We start from the raw sequence: 14,761 nt of genomic DNA on the forward strand, positions 1-14,761 counted from the left end.
TTGTTTGTTTACTGGGGATAATTTAATTTTCCGCAATGCTAAAAAAGGAAGAAACAAACAACAGAGGAAGGAGAACAAAAAGAGAACAGAGGGAGATAATATGCTTCCTGGTGAATCTCTGCCAGTATCAAACTCTCCAACGACTCATTTTATTTTCCCCTAGGGAGAGAGCTAATTTAAGCCATAAATGTTATGGTCCCTGAATCTTTCTAAACCACTCTGATTCAAGCCCAGAGCCCTAGGCTCATAGTATACTGGGTTGACCAAAAAGTTCATTCAGGTTTTCTGTAAGTGCTTACTAAAAACCCAAACAAACTTTTTGGCCAATCTAGTACCTCTCGGGTCCCCAGGAGGCCCTGCCATCATGTACATACATATAAGAACAAAGGTGGTAGAGAGCTCTGTCAAGATTTCTAACCCCACACAAAGGCCCTTCCCGAGCGCTACAGATGGTTTCCACATGGAACTGTATTGTTTCTCTGGTGAACACAAAGCAAAAGGCAACAAAGCAAACACATCAACTTCATCCCTTCCGAGGGCTTGTAAACCACTTACATCTGTTCTGTCATCTCCATATCCAGCAATTTCCCGAAATAAAGTGCATGTGTTTTCCTAAATGTTGTAACTTGTCAATCGTAAAGGCTGGTCCTGAGGCCATTAAACCAAGCTTGGTTAGAACTGACACGCTTTTACAGAACACTGCCATCACAAAGCGGCATTTATAGTGGGCTCAGGATGAGTGTAACAGTGCTTTATCTCAAAATCCAGCTCTCTGAAGCAGAAGCAAACAGGATTACAGACAGCACACGATCCTAGCGGTGCAGTGGAGGAGCTAAGCTTGTCCAGTTTTAACTCCTGGCCTTACCACTGTCTATCTATTGCCCAATTTTCTCATCTATCACACGGGAATAGTGACAGTCCCTTTGTCAAAGGTTGCTCTACAGATTAACTGAAGTGATGCTGTACAATGCTCAGCACAGTGTCCAGGATGCAGTAAGCCCTTAGTAAAGGCTTGTGTTATTGTAAGTGTTACTATTATTGGCAAGTCTAGATTTCTGCAAGAGGCAAAGTCCTATCTACAAAGAAAACACCTGGGGTAAATCATTCTTTTTCTCAAACTAGCTTACTTCTGGGAACAATACAGGATTTAAACAGGAAGGTGTCAGTGAAGACAAAGTGATTCAGAAAATGAATTATTCCAGGCTTGCCTTGCCTGGAGCGGCCCCAAAATGTTCCCTTGTGCTCAATGGTTATTACACAACATCTATCAGATTCTTAATGAATACCCTCCAACGCACGAGTGCTGTCAGATCTCCAACCCACCTACTTGCAGCCTCCATGCTTCAGGCTTCACTTCAGTCCACTGAGGTTGGCAGAGATAAAATAATAAAATCTATCCATTGTCCCCAGTATAAAATGGTTCAACTTGCAAGGAAGGAATGCCATCCGTTTATAATGGTGGTACTGGGTGAGGGGTGGCGATGACAACCTCTACCTTATAGACAATTATCATTCTACCAGAATTTTAGTTCTGGGTAACTATGGGAGAAGAAAATATGATTTCAGTCAAGTGTATGTTAAATTGATGGGACACTGAAGTGGTCAAGGGAGTTTTAGGTATTAATTCTTCCAGAACACTACTCTCTCTACAGAAGCGTTAACTCATTACACAGAAGACCAGTAGCCCAAAGCACAGCTTCCCCATATGTGTGCCAGGAATAGATTATAGGTTTGCAAGAGGTACTAATCCCATCAGATTGGGAGGCGACTAGGGCTAGGAGGTTTAGGGCAGTATTCTACCTGGCCACAAGCAGGCTCCTTCATGGACATTAGCATATTGTACAAGTATTATCATTTTCTACGTATCATGACTTGAAAAAGTTTGGAAACCATTGGTTTAGGAAATGAGTACATTTTTCAGTCTCCTCATTTGTAACCATGACAAAACTGCAGTACTGGATGGCTTATTATGTTTCATGATCATGGTTACCAATACATTCTAGAAAAGCCATATACACATTCTTGACCTGAGAGGTCATTCCTGTAACCAAAACTCTATTATGGTTAGCTTCCATTGTTTGCAAGAGATACAGTAATGGGTAGCACAAATCATGAGGGCTTTTGCAAGGCCCACCAAAGGAGGCAGAAATCCCACAGGAATTAAAAGACTGGACCTATTCAGACAGGATATGGAAGCCAACAGCTTGAGAGATTATAGACATAAGAGACCCTGGGGCTTCACCCTGATAGTCCACATGAGATGGGTACATTCTCTCTCTGCTTCTCTCTGGGGGATTGTCTTACGTTTTCTCCAAGTTGGCTACCAGTTGGTTTCTGTACCTTCTAGTCTAATTTTCTTCCACTAGTTCTTTGTTTCTGCTTATTTCTAGGTTCTGATTGGTCATAACTTCAGTCTGCTCAGGATTCCTCCTGGCCCTCACTGCTAGCCACTGTCAGTCTCTCTCCCTTCTTCCCTCTCTGCATCTTTCCATGTCAGTTTCTACCACCAATTCCCAGTGTCCTTCCACATTCTCCAAGTCCCATTCTTAAGAATAAGACTCTGGGTGGACTACCAGTTCCTGTTTGGCTAGAACCTTAGAACTTCTCCCAGGCCACTTTCACCAACCTATGGTTTGACTACTCCTGGGACAAACACCCACTGGGTGAGAGGAACTGGTATCATAGGGTTCAAAAAAGTCCCTTCAACTGAGCTGTGGTGGGTGGGACAATTTTCTTTTGAAGAGCTTGAGGTAAGGCTATGCTAAGTCACTTCAGTCATGTCTGACTCTGTGCGACCCCACAGACGGCAGCCCACCAGGCTCCCTCGTCCCTGGGATTCTCCAGGCAAGAACACTGGAGTGGGTTGCCATTTCCTTCTCCAATGCATGAAAGTGAAAAGTGAAAGGGAAGTTGCTCAGTCATGTCCGACTCTTAGCGATCCCATGGATTGCAGCCTACCAGGCTCCTCCATCCATGGGATTTTCCAAGCAAGAGTACTGGAGTGGGGTGCCGAGCTTGAGGTAAAGAAGACATAAAATATATAGGACAAGCCCCCTAAAGAGAACAAGGGTTTGACTTGTCAAAGAGGCCATTTAAACATATTCATTGTCTCATAAAGAAATTCTTTTGGTAGGACTTCCCTGGTGGTCCAGTGGTTAACAATCTGCCTTGCAATGCAGGGGATGTGGGCTCGATCCCTGGTTGGGGCACTTAGATTCCACATGCCTTGGGGCAACTAAGCCCGCACACCACAACTACAAAGGCCATGCACCACAAAATCCCATATGACACAATGAAGATCCCATGTGCCACAACTAAAAACAATACAACCAAATAAGTGTTTTTTTAATAAATTCTTCTGGTAATTTTATTCTCTTTTCCTTCTTTTCCTCCAATCCATCCATTTATCCATCCGTCCATCCATCCAATAAACATTAATCTCTCTGTCTTTAAAAGAAATGTATAAGGACTCCCATGACCATAATGGGCCTTGTGGACCATGAACCTATGAGAGAAACTGTGTATGCAAATTCTTATTAGTGCCCAAACAATGGGCATAAACCAAATGCTATGAAAGTTCAAAGGAGGAAGACACTGTCTGGCTGGTGAAGATGCCATTTCAGCTGGGCCTTGAAAGTTGGCAAAGATTCTAATATTCATTCTAGACATAAGGAACATCATGAACCTAAGCCTTGAGTGAGTAGAGTTCAATAACCTCAAAATTAAGATTTCTGGCCTTTTATGTACTAGAAGAAATGCATAAATGTTGTAAAAAGCATTCAAACCAAATTGAAAATATATAGTGTAAAAGGTCTCTCCTCACTGTTCACTTACCCTTCCATGAAGATAACCTCCTCTCCAAAGGAAACCACCATTCATCATTTATTATGAATTTGTTCAGACTTTTATATATGATTAAATTAAAGCTCTATAATTATTTTACTAGGAAGATATATCAAGGCTGTATATTGTCACCCTGCTTATTTAACTTATATGCAGAGTACATCATGAGAAATGCTGGGCTGGAGGAAGTACAAGCTGGAATCAAGGTTGCTGGGAGAAATATCAATAACCTCAGATATGCAGATGACACCACCCTTATGGCAGAAAGTGAAGAACTAAAGAACCTCTTGATGAAAGTGAAAAAGGAGAGTGAACAAGTTGGCTTAACTCAACATTCAGAAAATTAAGATCATGGCATCCAGTCCCATCACTTCATGGCAAATAGATGGGGAAACAGTGGAAACAGTGAGAGACTTTATTTCCTTGGGCTCCAAAATCACTGCAGATGGTGACTGCAGCCATGAAATTAAAAGACGCTTGCTCTGTGGGAGAAAAGCTATGACCAACCTAGACAGCATATTAAAAAGCAGAAACATTACTTTGCCAACAAAGGTCCATCTAGTCAAAGCTATGGCTTTTCCAGTTAGTCATGTATGGATATGAGAGCTGGACCATAAAGAAATCTGAGTGCCGAAGAATTGATGCTTTTGAACTGTGGTGTTGGAGAAGACTCTTCAGAGTCCCTTGTACTGCAAGGAGGTCCAACCAGTCCATCCTAAAGGAAATCAGTCCTGAATATTTATTGGAAGGACTGCTGCTGAAGCTGAAACTCCAATACTTTAGCCATCTGATGCAAAGAACTGACTCATTGGAAAAGACCCTGATGGTGGGCAAGACTGCAGGCAGGAGGAGAAGGGGACAACAGAGGATGAGATGGTTGGATGGCATCACCAACTCAATGGATATGAGTGTGAGCAAGCTCTGGGAGTTGGTGATGGACAGGGAAGCCTGGCATGCTGCAGTCCATGAGGTTGCAAAGAGTCGGACATGACTGAGTGACTAAAATGCATGGTACTGAGGAAGATACTATTAAACCCAAACGTGGGTGAAGTAACTCCTTTGGGCTAAATAATTCTTTCAGTGAACATTCCATCATACCTTGTTATTATATGGCTATTGGCTTGAAACTATTTAAAAGTTTGTGAGTATTTAAAGTTTGTGAGTATCACACACTATTTAAAAGTGTGTGAGTATTCACACACTAGTCAGATGAAAATATTCCACTCACATTAGAAAGTCCCATATACACTGAGATGTGTAATCAGGTCTTAACCATCAGACCTTTTGGTATACTATAACCTTTACTTTTGTCTCCAACAGAAGGTGAATTTTACTCCAATAATGGAATGCTGATGAAATTGTTGGAAGGCTTAAGAGAAAGAAGACATGTTGTCCTGTAAAACATCACCTTAAAAATAAACCAAATGAATTATTTATTAACTTGTGTCTAACAGAACAGCCAAACTGAATTCACTTTGCTTCTTCCTCTCATATTCAAAATCAGATTTTAAAGGAACATATAATAGAGCAAATGATGGGAACTCAAGTCATACAAATGTAGAACACTTACCCCAGACTGCCATGAAAACAGCAAAGAAAACAGTGGCTCCATTGTCAAAAAGATGGGTTACCTGGGAACATGAATGACAGTTAAACCAATGTCTTATATACAATATTCCAATTCACATTTTTCACATTCTGGAAAAATAGCTCTGATGATACAATGAATTTTAAAGGGTTTCTTTGGGGGATATTCCTTTTAGATCATAAGGAAGAAGTTTTTTTTCAAACTGTGAAATAGTTCAGATATGGAAAAGAGAATTTGCTCCATTTACGTGAGTATCACTTAGTTGAGCATGGATCAGCAGCCCCAGTGGTGCTATTAAGAATTTCCTTTTGTGCATTATAAAAACTAACACGCATCTACTTATGGATAGGTTTGTATTTAAGACCGGTAGGTATTCATGTTGCTGTAAAGGTTTCTGATTTTCCCAGCACTGGTTTTAATGCCTCATTTATTCTCTTTGAAAACATGTCTATTTTGTGTGTACAGTTTTGAACAAACATTTGCTGGGCTGCCCTCTGGACTTCAGCACTGTAAAGAAGAGCAACCCATTAACACAAACCACTTCTACCTGTATTAAAACCTCAGGTAATCACTACATTTACCTCTTATTCATAACACAGAGACAGCTAGCAAATACTTTATTGCTAGAATAATACATTTTATTGTAGTCACCATGGCAGAAAACAAAAATATCTATTTTTGTTGCAAAACTGCCGAGCTCATTTCCACCTCCTGGATAAATCATACCAGTGTCAGGCCAAATTGAAATGATGACTGATATGTTCATAAAGCATAACCTTTTTTTTGGTGCTTTATAGCTCTCTATAAAGTATACTTTACTGTCCCTTGGAGAACATGCCAAGTATAAGCAAGTCTTTTCCTATTATATCAGAGTACAAAATATTTCAAAATTTTCCACAAGTTTATGACTTATTTCTTTAAACATAGGAGAGATAGGGAGCATTTAAATACTTAGTGTGAGACAAGTCTAAAGCCAATTTATTTTGATGCCAGAAGAGTGTTACACTGTGTACATCAGGTGGTCAGCATCAAATCAAGCCTGAAAGTCCTAATGGTAGGTGGTTAGTTTGTGCCCCTTGCTAGGGTATTCCGTGGTGGAAACTCCCTGCACCACCAGGGAAGATTCTGGAATGGATTGTGGTTGTCATTGTTTTGGGCTGTGTGGATCAGCTTTCCTCCTCTAGGTAACAGGTTTCTCTCATGTAGGTCACTAGGAGTCACGTGGCTCAAATACAGCCCATAGGAGTCCTTCCCTGGGATTGGTATGCAAACACTTGGAGAGACACGTTTTCCAGCTGCAGTTACCAATCTGGAAATATGTTTATCAGGGTGAATAGGAACATCCAGTCCCTCCTAAGATGGTGAGCTAGGATAAGCTGATGGCTCCCTCTGCCAAAATCAAAGTCAGAGAAACAGGATAGTCGATTTCAGGAATTGACAGAACAAAAACACAGAAACAAAGAGCCTGAGAAATGCTGGGGGAGTTAGAAGGTTGTTTTAAAGTGTGTGTGTGAGATGGTGGGGGTGGAGGTGGTTCCTGAGCAGAGTGAGAACACAGGATAGAGAAATATATGAGTTCCATTCTAGCCCCTACCTCAGCGGTCACTGGAAAATTAGTTTCCCCTCCCTCAGCAATCAACTACAGCAGGTCAAACCACGAGGGCAGGTATTTGTGGGGGTGATGTCAGGGATGCGCAGAGTCCTGTTTTGTTGGAGAAATGAGGGATGCAGGTGCAGCCTGGCCATTTGGCCTCAGGCTTTCACTTCTCAGTGTTTTCCCTCTTAAACCCCAGGGATGGTTGCTTACAGTCAAGGGGGAGAGCCTTCTCCCAATTCTGCTTTGTTCTAAGCAGGCTTAAAAATGAAACTGGCCAGAAAATTCCTACACTCGGTGCCTGGAACACACTGTTCTCTTCTCTGTGTAAACTCACCAGGATTGACCTGGCTCTGATCCTCACCTAAGTGACCGATTCTTCAACTCAACAGGACTGACCCGGCTTCTGACCCTCACCCTAAGTGACTGATACTTCATGGGACCAGCACTCATGGGTGAAAACAACAGGATATCTGGGGAAGTCAGCTGCCTCCAAAAAACACCAAACTAGGCAATATGCACTTTCTGAAACAGACATTGATGAAATCTGAGCACTTGAAACTATTCATGATGTTCCTTTTAAGGAATTATTATAGCTCCCCTAAAAAAAGATTTTTACTCAAGGCAGACCTTTCACATAACAAACACCCCCAAGCAAAAAATAAATGGGCTTCTGAGATTCCTCAAAAGCAGGATTTTTACACCTGAGTCATTTGTGCTTAGCTCACAATCTTTAAACAAAATTATATTACTGAACAAAGTCTTCTGATTCTCAGCACCACCTCTCTATTTCCCAAGCTCACTCTACTGAATTTGTCCTCATCCAGGCAGGTCTATCTGCATGTTCACCAAAGGAAGGGAGAGTATTTGGGGCTTTTTTGGATCTTTGTAGCACATACTAAGAGCCTAGATCTTTCTAAAATCACAGCTGGCTGCTTATCCTCCCACCAGACTGGCCACCTGCAGAGCTAGAGACAGCATGAATGGGCAGGCGGGCTCCTGGGCTGCCGATCAAATGTTCCTACCTTTAAACTCTGCAATGCCAGCTGTATACACAGAAAAATCCAAGTCACAGTGATTGCGGAGGTTACATAAAATCTGCCAACCCCTTTTACACCTGAAATCTGGCTAAGCTGATAGGCAGTGGGTCTTGGAAAAGTCTTCATCAGTCTATATTTCAGCCATTGCTTTACATTAATGATACTACCCTTCAGTAATAAACCCTAGAATTTCAATGAACATGTCTAAAACTTTAATAAAGTAAGGTATAATATCAGAAAGAGGTATGTAATAACACATAGAATGGTTCTATGTAATTTTTTCAAAAAACTTTCACATCTACTGTCTTCTTTTGTCCTCATGACATGCCATGGGGCAGAGAGGGCAGCTATCAATGCTTGCACTTTAAAGATGAGAAAGTTTATGCTCAAAGAGGTTTTACAAGTGCAAGGTCAAGGCAGTAAGCAGCTGAGCTAGCCATCAGTCTAGGTCTTTTGGATAGTAATGATGGCGAAGAGGAGGAAAATGACAGCAGTTGTCATTTACTGAGATCTTGTCATTTGCCAAGCACTATACCCACCTCGGAGAAGGCAATGGCACCCCGCTTCAGTCCTCTTGCCTGGAAAACCCATGGACAGAGGAGCCTGGTAGGCTGTAGTCCATGGGGTCGCTAAGAGTCGGACACGACTGAGCGACTTTCCTTTCACTTTTCACTTTCATGCATTGGAGAAGGAAATGGCAACCCACTCCAGGGTTCTTGCCTGGAGAATCCCAGGGACGGGGGAGCCTGGTGGGCTGCCGTCTCTGGGGTCGCACAGAGTCGGACACAACTGAAGCGACTTAGCAGCAGCAGCAGCATACCCACCTGGTGGCTCAGACAGTAGAAGAATCTGCCTGCAATGCAGGATACCTGGGTTCAATCCCTGGGTTGGGAAGATCCCCTGGAGAAGGGAATGGCTACCCACTCCAGTATTCTTGTCTGGAGAATTCCATGGACAGAGGAGCCTGGTGGGCTACAGTACAGTCCATGGGGTCACAAAGAGTGGGACACGACTGAGTGACTAACCCTTTCACTTTTTTCATGCTCATCATACACCTTATCACATTTAAAAAATAAAACAGTCATCATGTTCTCCACTTCACAGATGAGAAAACTGAGATGAGGTTACATAATGTGCTCCTACGCTGACAAGTGGTAAAGAGCACAGTCAAGATCTGAACTTAACTTTCGCTGATTCTATCAACTGTTCTATTTGCTCCCTGTGATGATAATCAGAGCTATAACATTGAAAACACATATGCAATAAAAAAGATATCTGAATTAGAGTACTAAATGATAAAGATAAATCTCTCCTACAAAATAAACTTGAGAATCAAAGATCAAAATGGACAGAAAGAATGTGGTCACCACTGTCTCTCAGGAAGATATATATTAAATTTAACCCTGCAAAATTAAAATACTGCATATTTGGAATTACCTTGGCATAAACACAGCTGTCTGACAGCCTCATGAATGGACAGTATTTATCACACACAGGACACATGATGATATCTGTAGCTTGGCAGACTTCTTTACTGGAAAACAGAACAGAAAAGGAATGCTTTTTGATGACATAACAGCATTTTCTTTCCCTTCAATTTCACCAGAATAGTCGACCAGTAAATAAGAGTCAGTAGATCAAATTTTTGCCCTTGGAAGATTCTTAGCCTTTTCTTAGTTATTAATGTAATCAAGTGCCTACACAGTTTTATAGTTTGATAAGCCTACTTATTTATCAGGCTGTTTCTTGGCTTTTCCATATTAATAAGTTAAGCTCAGGAAAACACATGAGGCAAAACATTGATGGTTATATCTCAGATTATACAGGAGTCATTTACAATATTGCACAGGTTTGAAGACATTTCATACTTAATTATGGGAAAAATGAGACACCTTAAAGTGCCAGCCTTATGTGGCCCCCATCCTGACAATTTATACTTTGATTATATTGTGTTAAAATGAACACAGGTTAAGGACTATCAAATTTCCCTGGAGAATAAATTGTTGCTTTTACCATCAGCAATATGCAGATGATACCACCCTTATGGCAGAAAGCAAAGAAGAACTAAAGAGCCTCTTGATGAAAGTGAAAGAGGAGAGTGAAAAAGTTGGCTTAAAACTCAACATTCAGAAAACTAAGATCATAGCATCCAGTCCCATCACTTCCTGACAAATAGATGGGAAAACAATGGGGGAAAAAAAGTGCCAGCCTTAATTTCTATGTGCATGATAAATAAGAATGAATTATGGAGGAAAAAATATTAGGGATTAGTTCTGGGAGAAAATTACATCTCATTAACAATTTCCCTAGAAATTAAAATATTTTTTTGGGTCACTTCTATTTTTGCAATCACTTCTAAAAGGCACATTTCTTATTTAAGGACATTGTCCAGCATTGTATTAAGATCTCGATGAATACCTTAGACTATATTCTAGTGAAAGAGCCAAGATAACAATTGCTGACACTGACTCATTCTCAAGGTCCCAGCAAGTTGGTGAGATGTCTTTCTTACAGGTGTCTAGCTTACAGGTCTGTGTAAGAACACATAATTGATAAAAAGATAATTAACCCACTATTTGCAGTAGTAGTAGGAAAAAAAGGTTAAAAAGTCAGAAAGAGAACAACTTTGAGCCAGTGAATCAAAGCCATTTGTTCTGTGGATATACATTTGTGTGCTCAGTCGTGTCCGACTCTTTAAGACCCATGGACTATAGTCCACCAGGCTCCTTGTCCATGGGATTCTCTGGGCAAGCATACCAGGGCAGGGTGCCATTTCCTCCCCCAGGAGAATCTTCCCAATCCAAGGACTGAACCCACCTCTCCTGCATTGGCAGACAGGTTCTTTACCACTGAGCCACCTGGGAAGCCTTCTGTGGATTCACAGTGACTTGTATATCCATAAAAGTGAACTCCTTGGTAGCTAGAGACCACAGCAGCAAGGGCAATGGATGGACAGATTTTGTGAATTGAACCTTTAGAATTTTCCCAGGAGACTGGAAAGACGTTAAAATGAATAGCTAAGTGGACCCACAGTCTGTAAACACTCCCAAACCACAAATACCCATCTCCAAACATAAGCAAAGGCAGGCTCACCCAGAGCTCTCCATACCTGACTTGGCAGTGATCCAGAGTGATGACGCCATACAAAAAGACAAACAATCCAATGAAGGCAGCTGGGAAGAGCATGCCGGTGTACCAGCCCAACCAGGCAAAATACAACCCAATCTTCTCTCCAAAGTACCGCCTGTTTATGATATAAAAGTCTTGCCAATTATAGTGAAGTGTTTATAGTCAGGCATTCTGACACTTTGACCAGTCATTTTACTTTGTGGTGGCCTTACTGGTAACCATACAGACAAATTAAGCCAAGAGAATGGAATGTTTGACCAAATCTAGGCTCTAGACTTAAACTTCTTTTCCTATTACTCTAAAAAAGAAATAGTATGAACCCTTTCATACAAGAACATGATCATACACAAGCTTGTTCTGAAAACATAGGATAAACCCAGTTCATTCAGCAAATTATGTATAAAAATGTTAATTATGAGGAATCAGGGGAATCTGAAGACTTGGTGCCAACATATAATATTTTTGCCATTTCTGAGTGTGTGTTTGTTAATGTATGTATTATATATATTTTTAAGACTAGTAAACAAAATTACTGCAAAAACCTTTAAACACCCCCTTTTAGTAGTCTGTAGTTTTATAAGATGTTTACAATGCTAGAATCATAAGCTATCACTAATAAAGAACTCTACTGAGACTCAGTATGAATCAATACTGAGAGCAACTTTCCCTTTTAAGTGAGGACTTTTCACAGGCATCAACATCTACCTCTATAAATATTTTTCTGAGACTAACCAGTCTGCCTACTGCCCTGTGGTCTGTGAAGTTTGAAAGTGTCCAGGGAATTCTTTGTTTTTTATTCCTTAAATATTATTATTGTGTTTTCTATCTCACATTTCATAACTTAGAGCTTAATTATTTCTTAGTCCAGTGTAAGAATATTCTAATTATTTTTTATTCTCATTTTAGACAAATGTTGACAAATGTTGACCATCTGTCTCTGAATACTGTCTGCTGCTCTCCTCCAAACAATGGCTCCTAAAAATCATGAATTATTTATCATATCTCCTACTATGTCTCAACAGAAACCTTCCTCTTTCAGAAGACTTTTACAGCATATATTCATATACACATAAATTCATTTATTCATTCAACAAATTAAAAAACACCTGCTCTATGCCAAATACTGTGCTAAGGGCTGAGAATACAATGGTGAGCAAAATAAGCTTGGTCCCTACTCCTCTGAAGCTTGTGGGTGACAGAGGAGACATATATAAATCAATTAAAGAAATAAGCTTCTAGTTACAAAACCGGGAAAAGAGAGGAGAGGGACACAGTACAATAAGCATGTATAACAAGGCAATCTGACAAATTTAGCCAGGGAAGACTTCTTCCCTGAGGCAGTGACTGTTGTGCTGATGAATGAAAGTTCACTAGGTAGGGTTAGGGATAGAGTCTTTCCAGCAGAGGAAACAGAGGCCCTGTGGTAGGAGTGATGTTGGTGAAATAAGGGCAGTGTGGCTGGAACACTGACAACAAGAAATGGACTGGGACTTCCCTGATTGTCCCGTGGTTATGACTTTTCCTTCCAATGCAGGAGGTACAGGTTTGATCCCAGGTTGGGGAGCTAATGCCTCGCAGCCAAAAAACCAAAACATAAAACAGAAACAATATTGTAAAAAAAAAATTCAATAAAGACTTTAAAAATAACCCTGTGTACGAGACAGCAAAAGAGACACTGATGTATAGAACAATCTTATGGACTCTGTGGGAGAGGGAGAGGGTGGGAAGATTTGGGAGAATGGCATTGAAACATGTAAAATATCATGTATGAAACGAGTTGCCAGTCCAGGTTCGATGCACGATACTGGATGCTTGGGGCTGGTGCACTGGGACGACCCAGAGGGATGGAATGGGGAGGGAGGAGGGAGGAGGGTTCAGGATGGGGAACACATGTAAACCTGTGGCGGATTCATTTTGATATTTGGCAAATCTAATACAGTTATGTAAAGTTTAAAAATAAAATAAAATTAAAAAAAAAAAAAAAATAAAAATAGTCTGCATTAAAAAAGAAAAAAACTTTAATTAAAAAAAAAGTAGGCTGTTGAGGTAGGCAAAGGCCAAGCCTTGATGGGCCTTGCAGACCATACATTGACTTTTGTCCTGAGAAAATTGAAAAATGGTGAAAGGATTTTAGCCAATCCAGCCCCTTGGACAGCAAGGAGATCAAACCAGTCAATCCTAAAGGAAATCAACCCTGAATATTCATTGGATGGACTGATACTGAAGCTGAAGCTCCAATACTTTGGCCACCTGATGTGAAGAGCCAACTCACTGGAAAATACCTAGATGCTGGGAAAGATTGAGGTCAGGAGGAGAAGGGGGCAACAGATGATGAGATGGTTGGATGGCATCACTGACTCAATGTACATGAGTTTGAGCAAACTCTGGGAGATAGTGAAGGACAGGGAAGCCTGGTGTGCTGCAGTTCATGGGGTTTGCAAAGAGTTGGACAGAACTTCGTGACTGAACAACAAGAAGGGACATGACCAGATTCACATTTTGTCTCCAGGGTAGAGAATGATATGGAAGTGCCAGAGATGAAAAAGGAAGACAGGTAGAGGAAAACAGTCATAGTCCAGGTCACAGGTGAAGGCAATAGTGGCAGAGGAGGTACTCGGTGTGATTTGAGAGATGTGGAGGAAGCAAAATCTAGATATAGGGGAGGAACTATTTAAGATATGTGATTCCCCAGTTGCTCAACATCATTCCATTCAAATCTTGCTTGTGTTTTTCATGCCCCTTCTCCTTGGCCAACACCAATCCCACTGCTCTTCTAGGCCTCAGCTCTATGGAGCCTTACACAGGGGCACTGGCCCATATCCATCCTTCCATTTTTCTTAATTGCTGTCAAACTTTTGGCCTCTATCACATGTTACCAAATTATGCAGAGCCTTGTTTTCCAGTTGTTTCAAGTTTTCAGGGCTGGTTTTCTTGAAGGAAAGCATGAATTTCTCAAAGCCAGAGACCATGGGTTCTCTGTCTTTGCCAATGGTACTTAGTTTTGTACTAGGAACACAATGGATAGTTAATTAATACTCATCGAAAAATTGCAAAATCTTAATCAAGAAACTGTCATGGATGGGAGATGCTTTGCCAGGACTGACTTTGATTTTTTCCCCCCTTCTATTCTATCACATATTGAGACTGGTCAGAAGTAAATGGTCTCATCTCAGAAAACATTTTTCACTCTCTCAGGTCATGTGGATCATTTGTTACTCATACCCAGAAGGGGCCACAATTCATCAATGTCATTGGGTCAACAGGAGTAAACCCTTGTAACAAGGACTCTGGAAGGAAGAATGACTACCCAGGGAGATGAAATGTAAGGTGAGTTGTCTTATTATTTCATTTTCCTCTGGGCTCATTTTTTAAGGGCTCAGGGAAAAGTGATATTAATCCACCTAGTCTAAGAAATAAAGTATGATTTTCTTTTTAATAAGGAATCAGTGAAGTGTGGATTGTCATTACCCAATCTGAATTATCAGTCTCTAAACAGAATAAATACTGCCATGGCAGAATGTTGGGCATATATAGACCATTAAAGAACAATCAATGAATGATTATCTC

The 14,761-nt window shown here is 40.8% G+C and overlaps 1 protein-coding gene and 1 long non-coding RNA gene across 21 annotated transcripts in view; one reads left to right on the top strand and one right to left on the bottom strand.

The window, feature by feature from the left end:
• ANO4 (anoctamin 4) overlaps positions 1 to 14,761 on the bottom strand; it is a 442,247-nt gene that overhangs the window by 69,467 nt on the left and 358,019 nt on the right. For 17 of the 18 annotated variants that reach the window (XM_025283649.3, XM_044941445.2, XM_044941444.2 and 14 more), the window contains 3 exons: positions 11,175 to 11,309; positions 9,503 to 9,599; positions 5,414 to 5,474 (listed from right to left, as the gene is read on the bottom strand). In XM_025283649.3, coding sequence (XP_025139434.2) covers positions 5,414 to 5,474; positions 9,503 to 9,599; positions 11,175 to 11,309 — 293 coding nt within the window. The remainder of the gene's footprint in view (positions 1 to 5,413; positions 5,475 to 9,502; positions 9,600 to 11,174; positions 11,310 to 14,761) is intronic. The other variant, XM_025283650.3, reaches the window with a different exon arrangement.
• Positions 1 to 14,761, top strand: part of LOC102413824 — a 54,856-nt gene that overhangs the window by 37,895 nt on the left and 2,200 nt on the right. For 2 of the 3 annotated variants that reach the window (XR_006640944.1, XR_003108795.3), the window contains exons 2-3: positions 5,897 to 5,995; positions 14,390 to 14,521. This is a non-coding gene — a long non-coding RNA (uncharacterized LOC102413824). The remainder of the gene's footprint in view (positions 1 to 5,896; positions 5,996 to 14,389; positions 14,522 to 14,761) is intronic. The other variant, XR_326270.3, reaches the window with a different exon arrangement.

This window comes from Bubalus bubalis, chromosome 4 (genome assembly GCF_019923935.1).
Source record: "Bubalus bubalis isolate 160015118507 breed Murrah chromosome 4, NDDB_SH_1, whole genome shotgun sequence".
NCBI classification, from domain to species: Eukaryota; Metazoa; Chordata; class Mammalia; order Artiodactyla; family Bovidae; genus Bubalus; species Bubalus bubalis.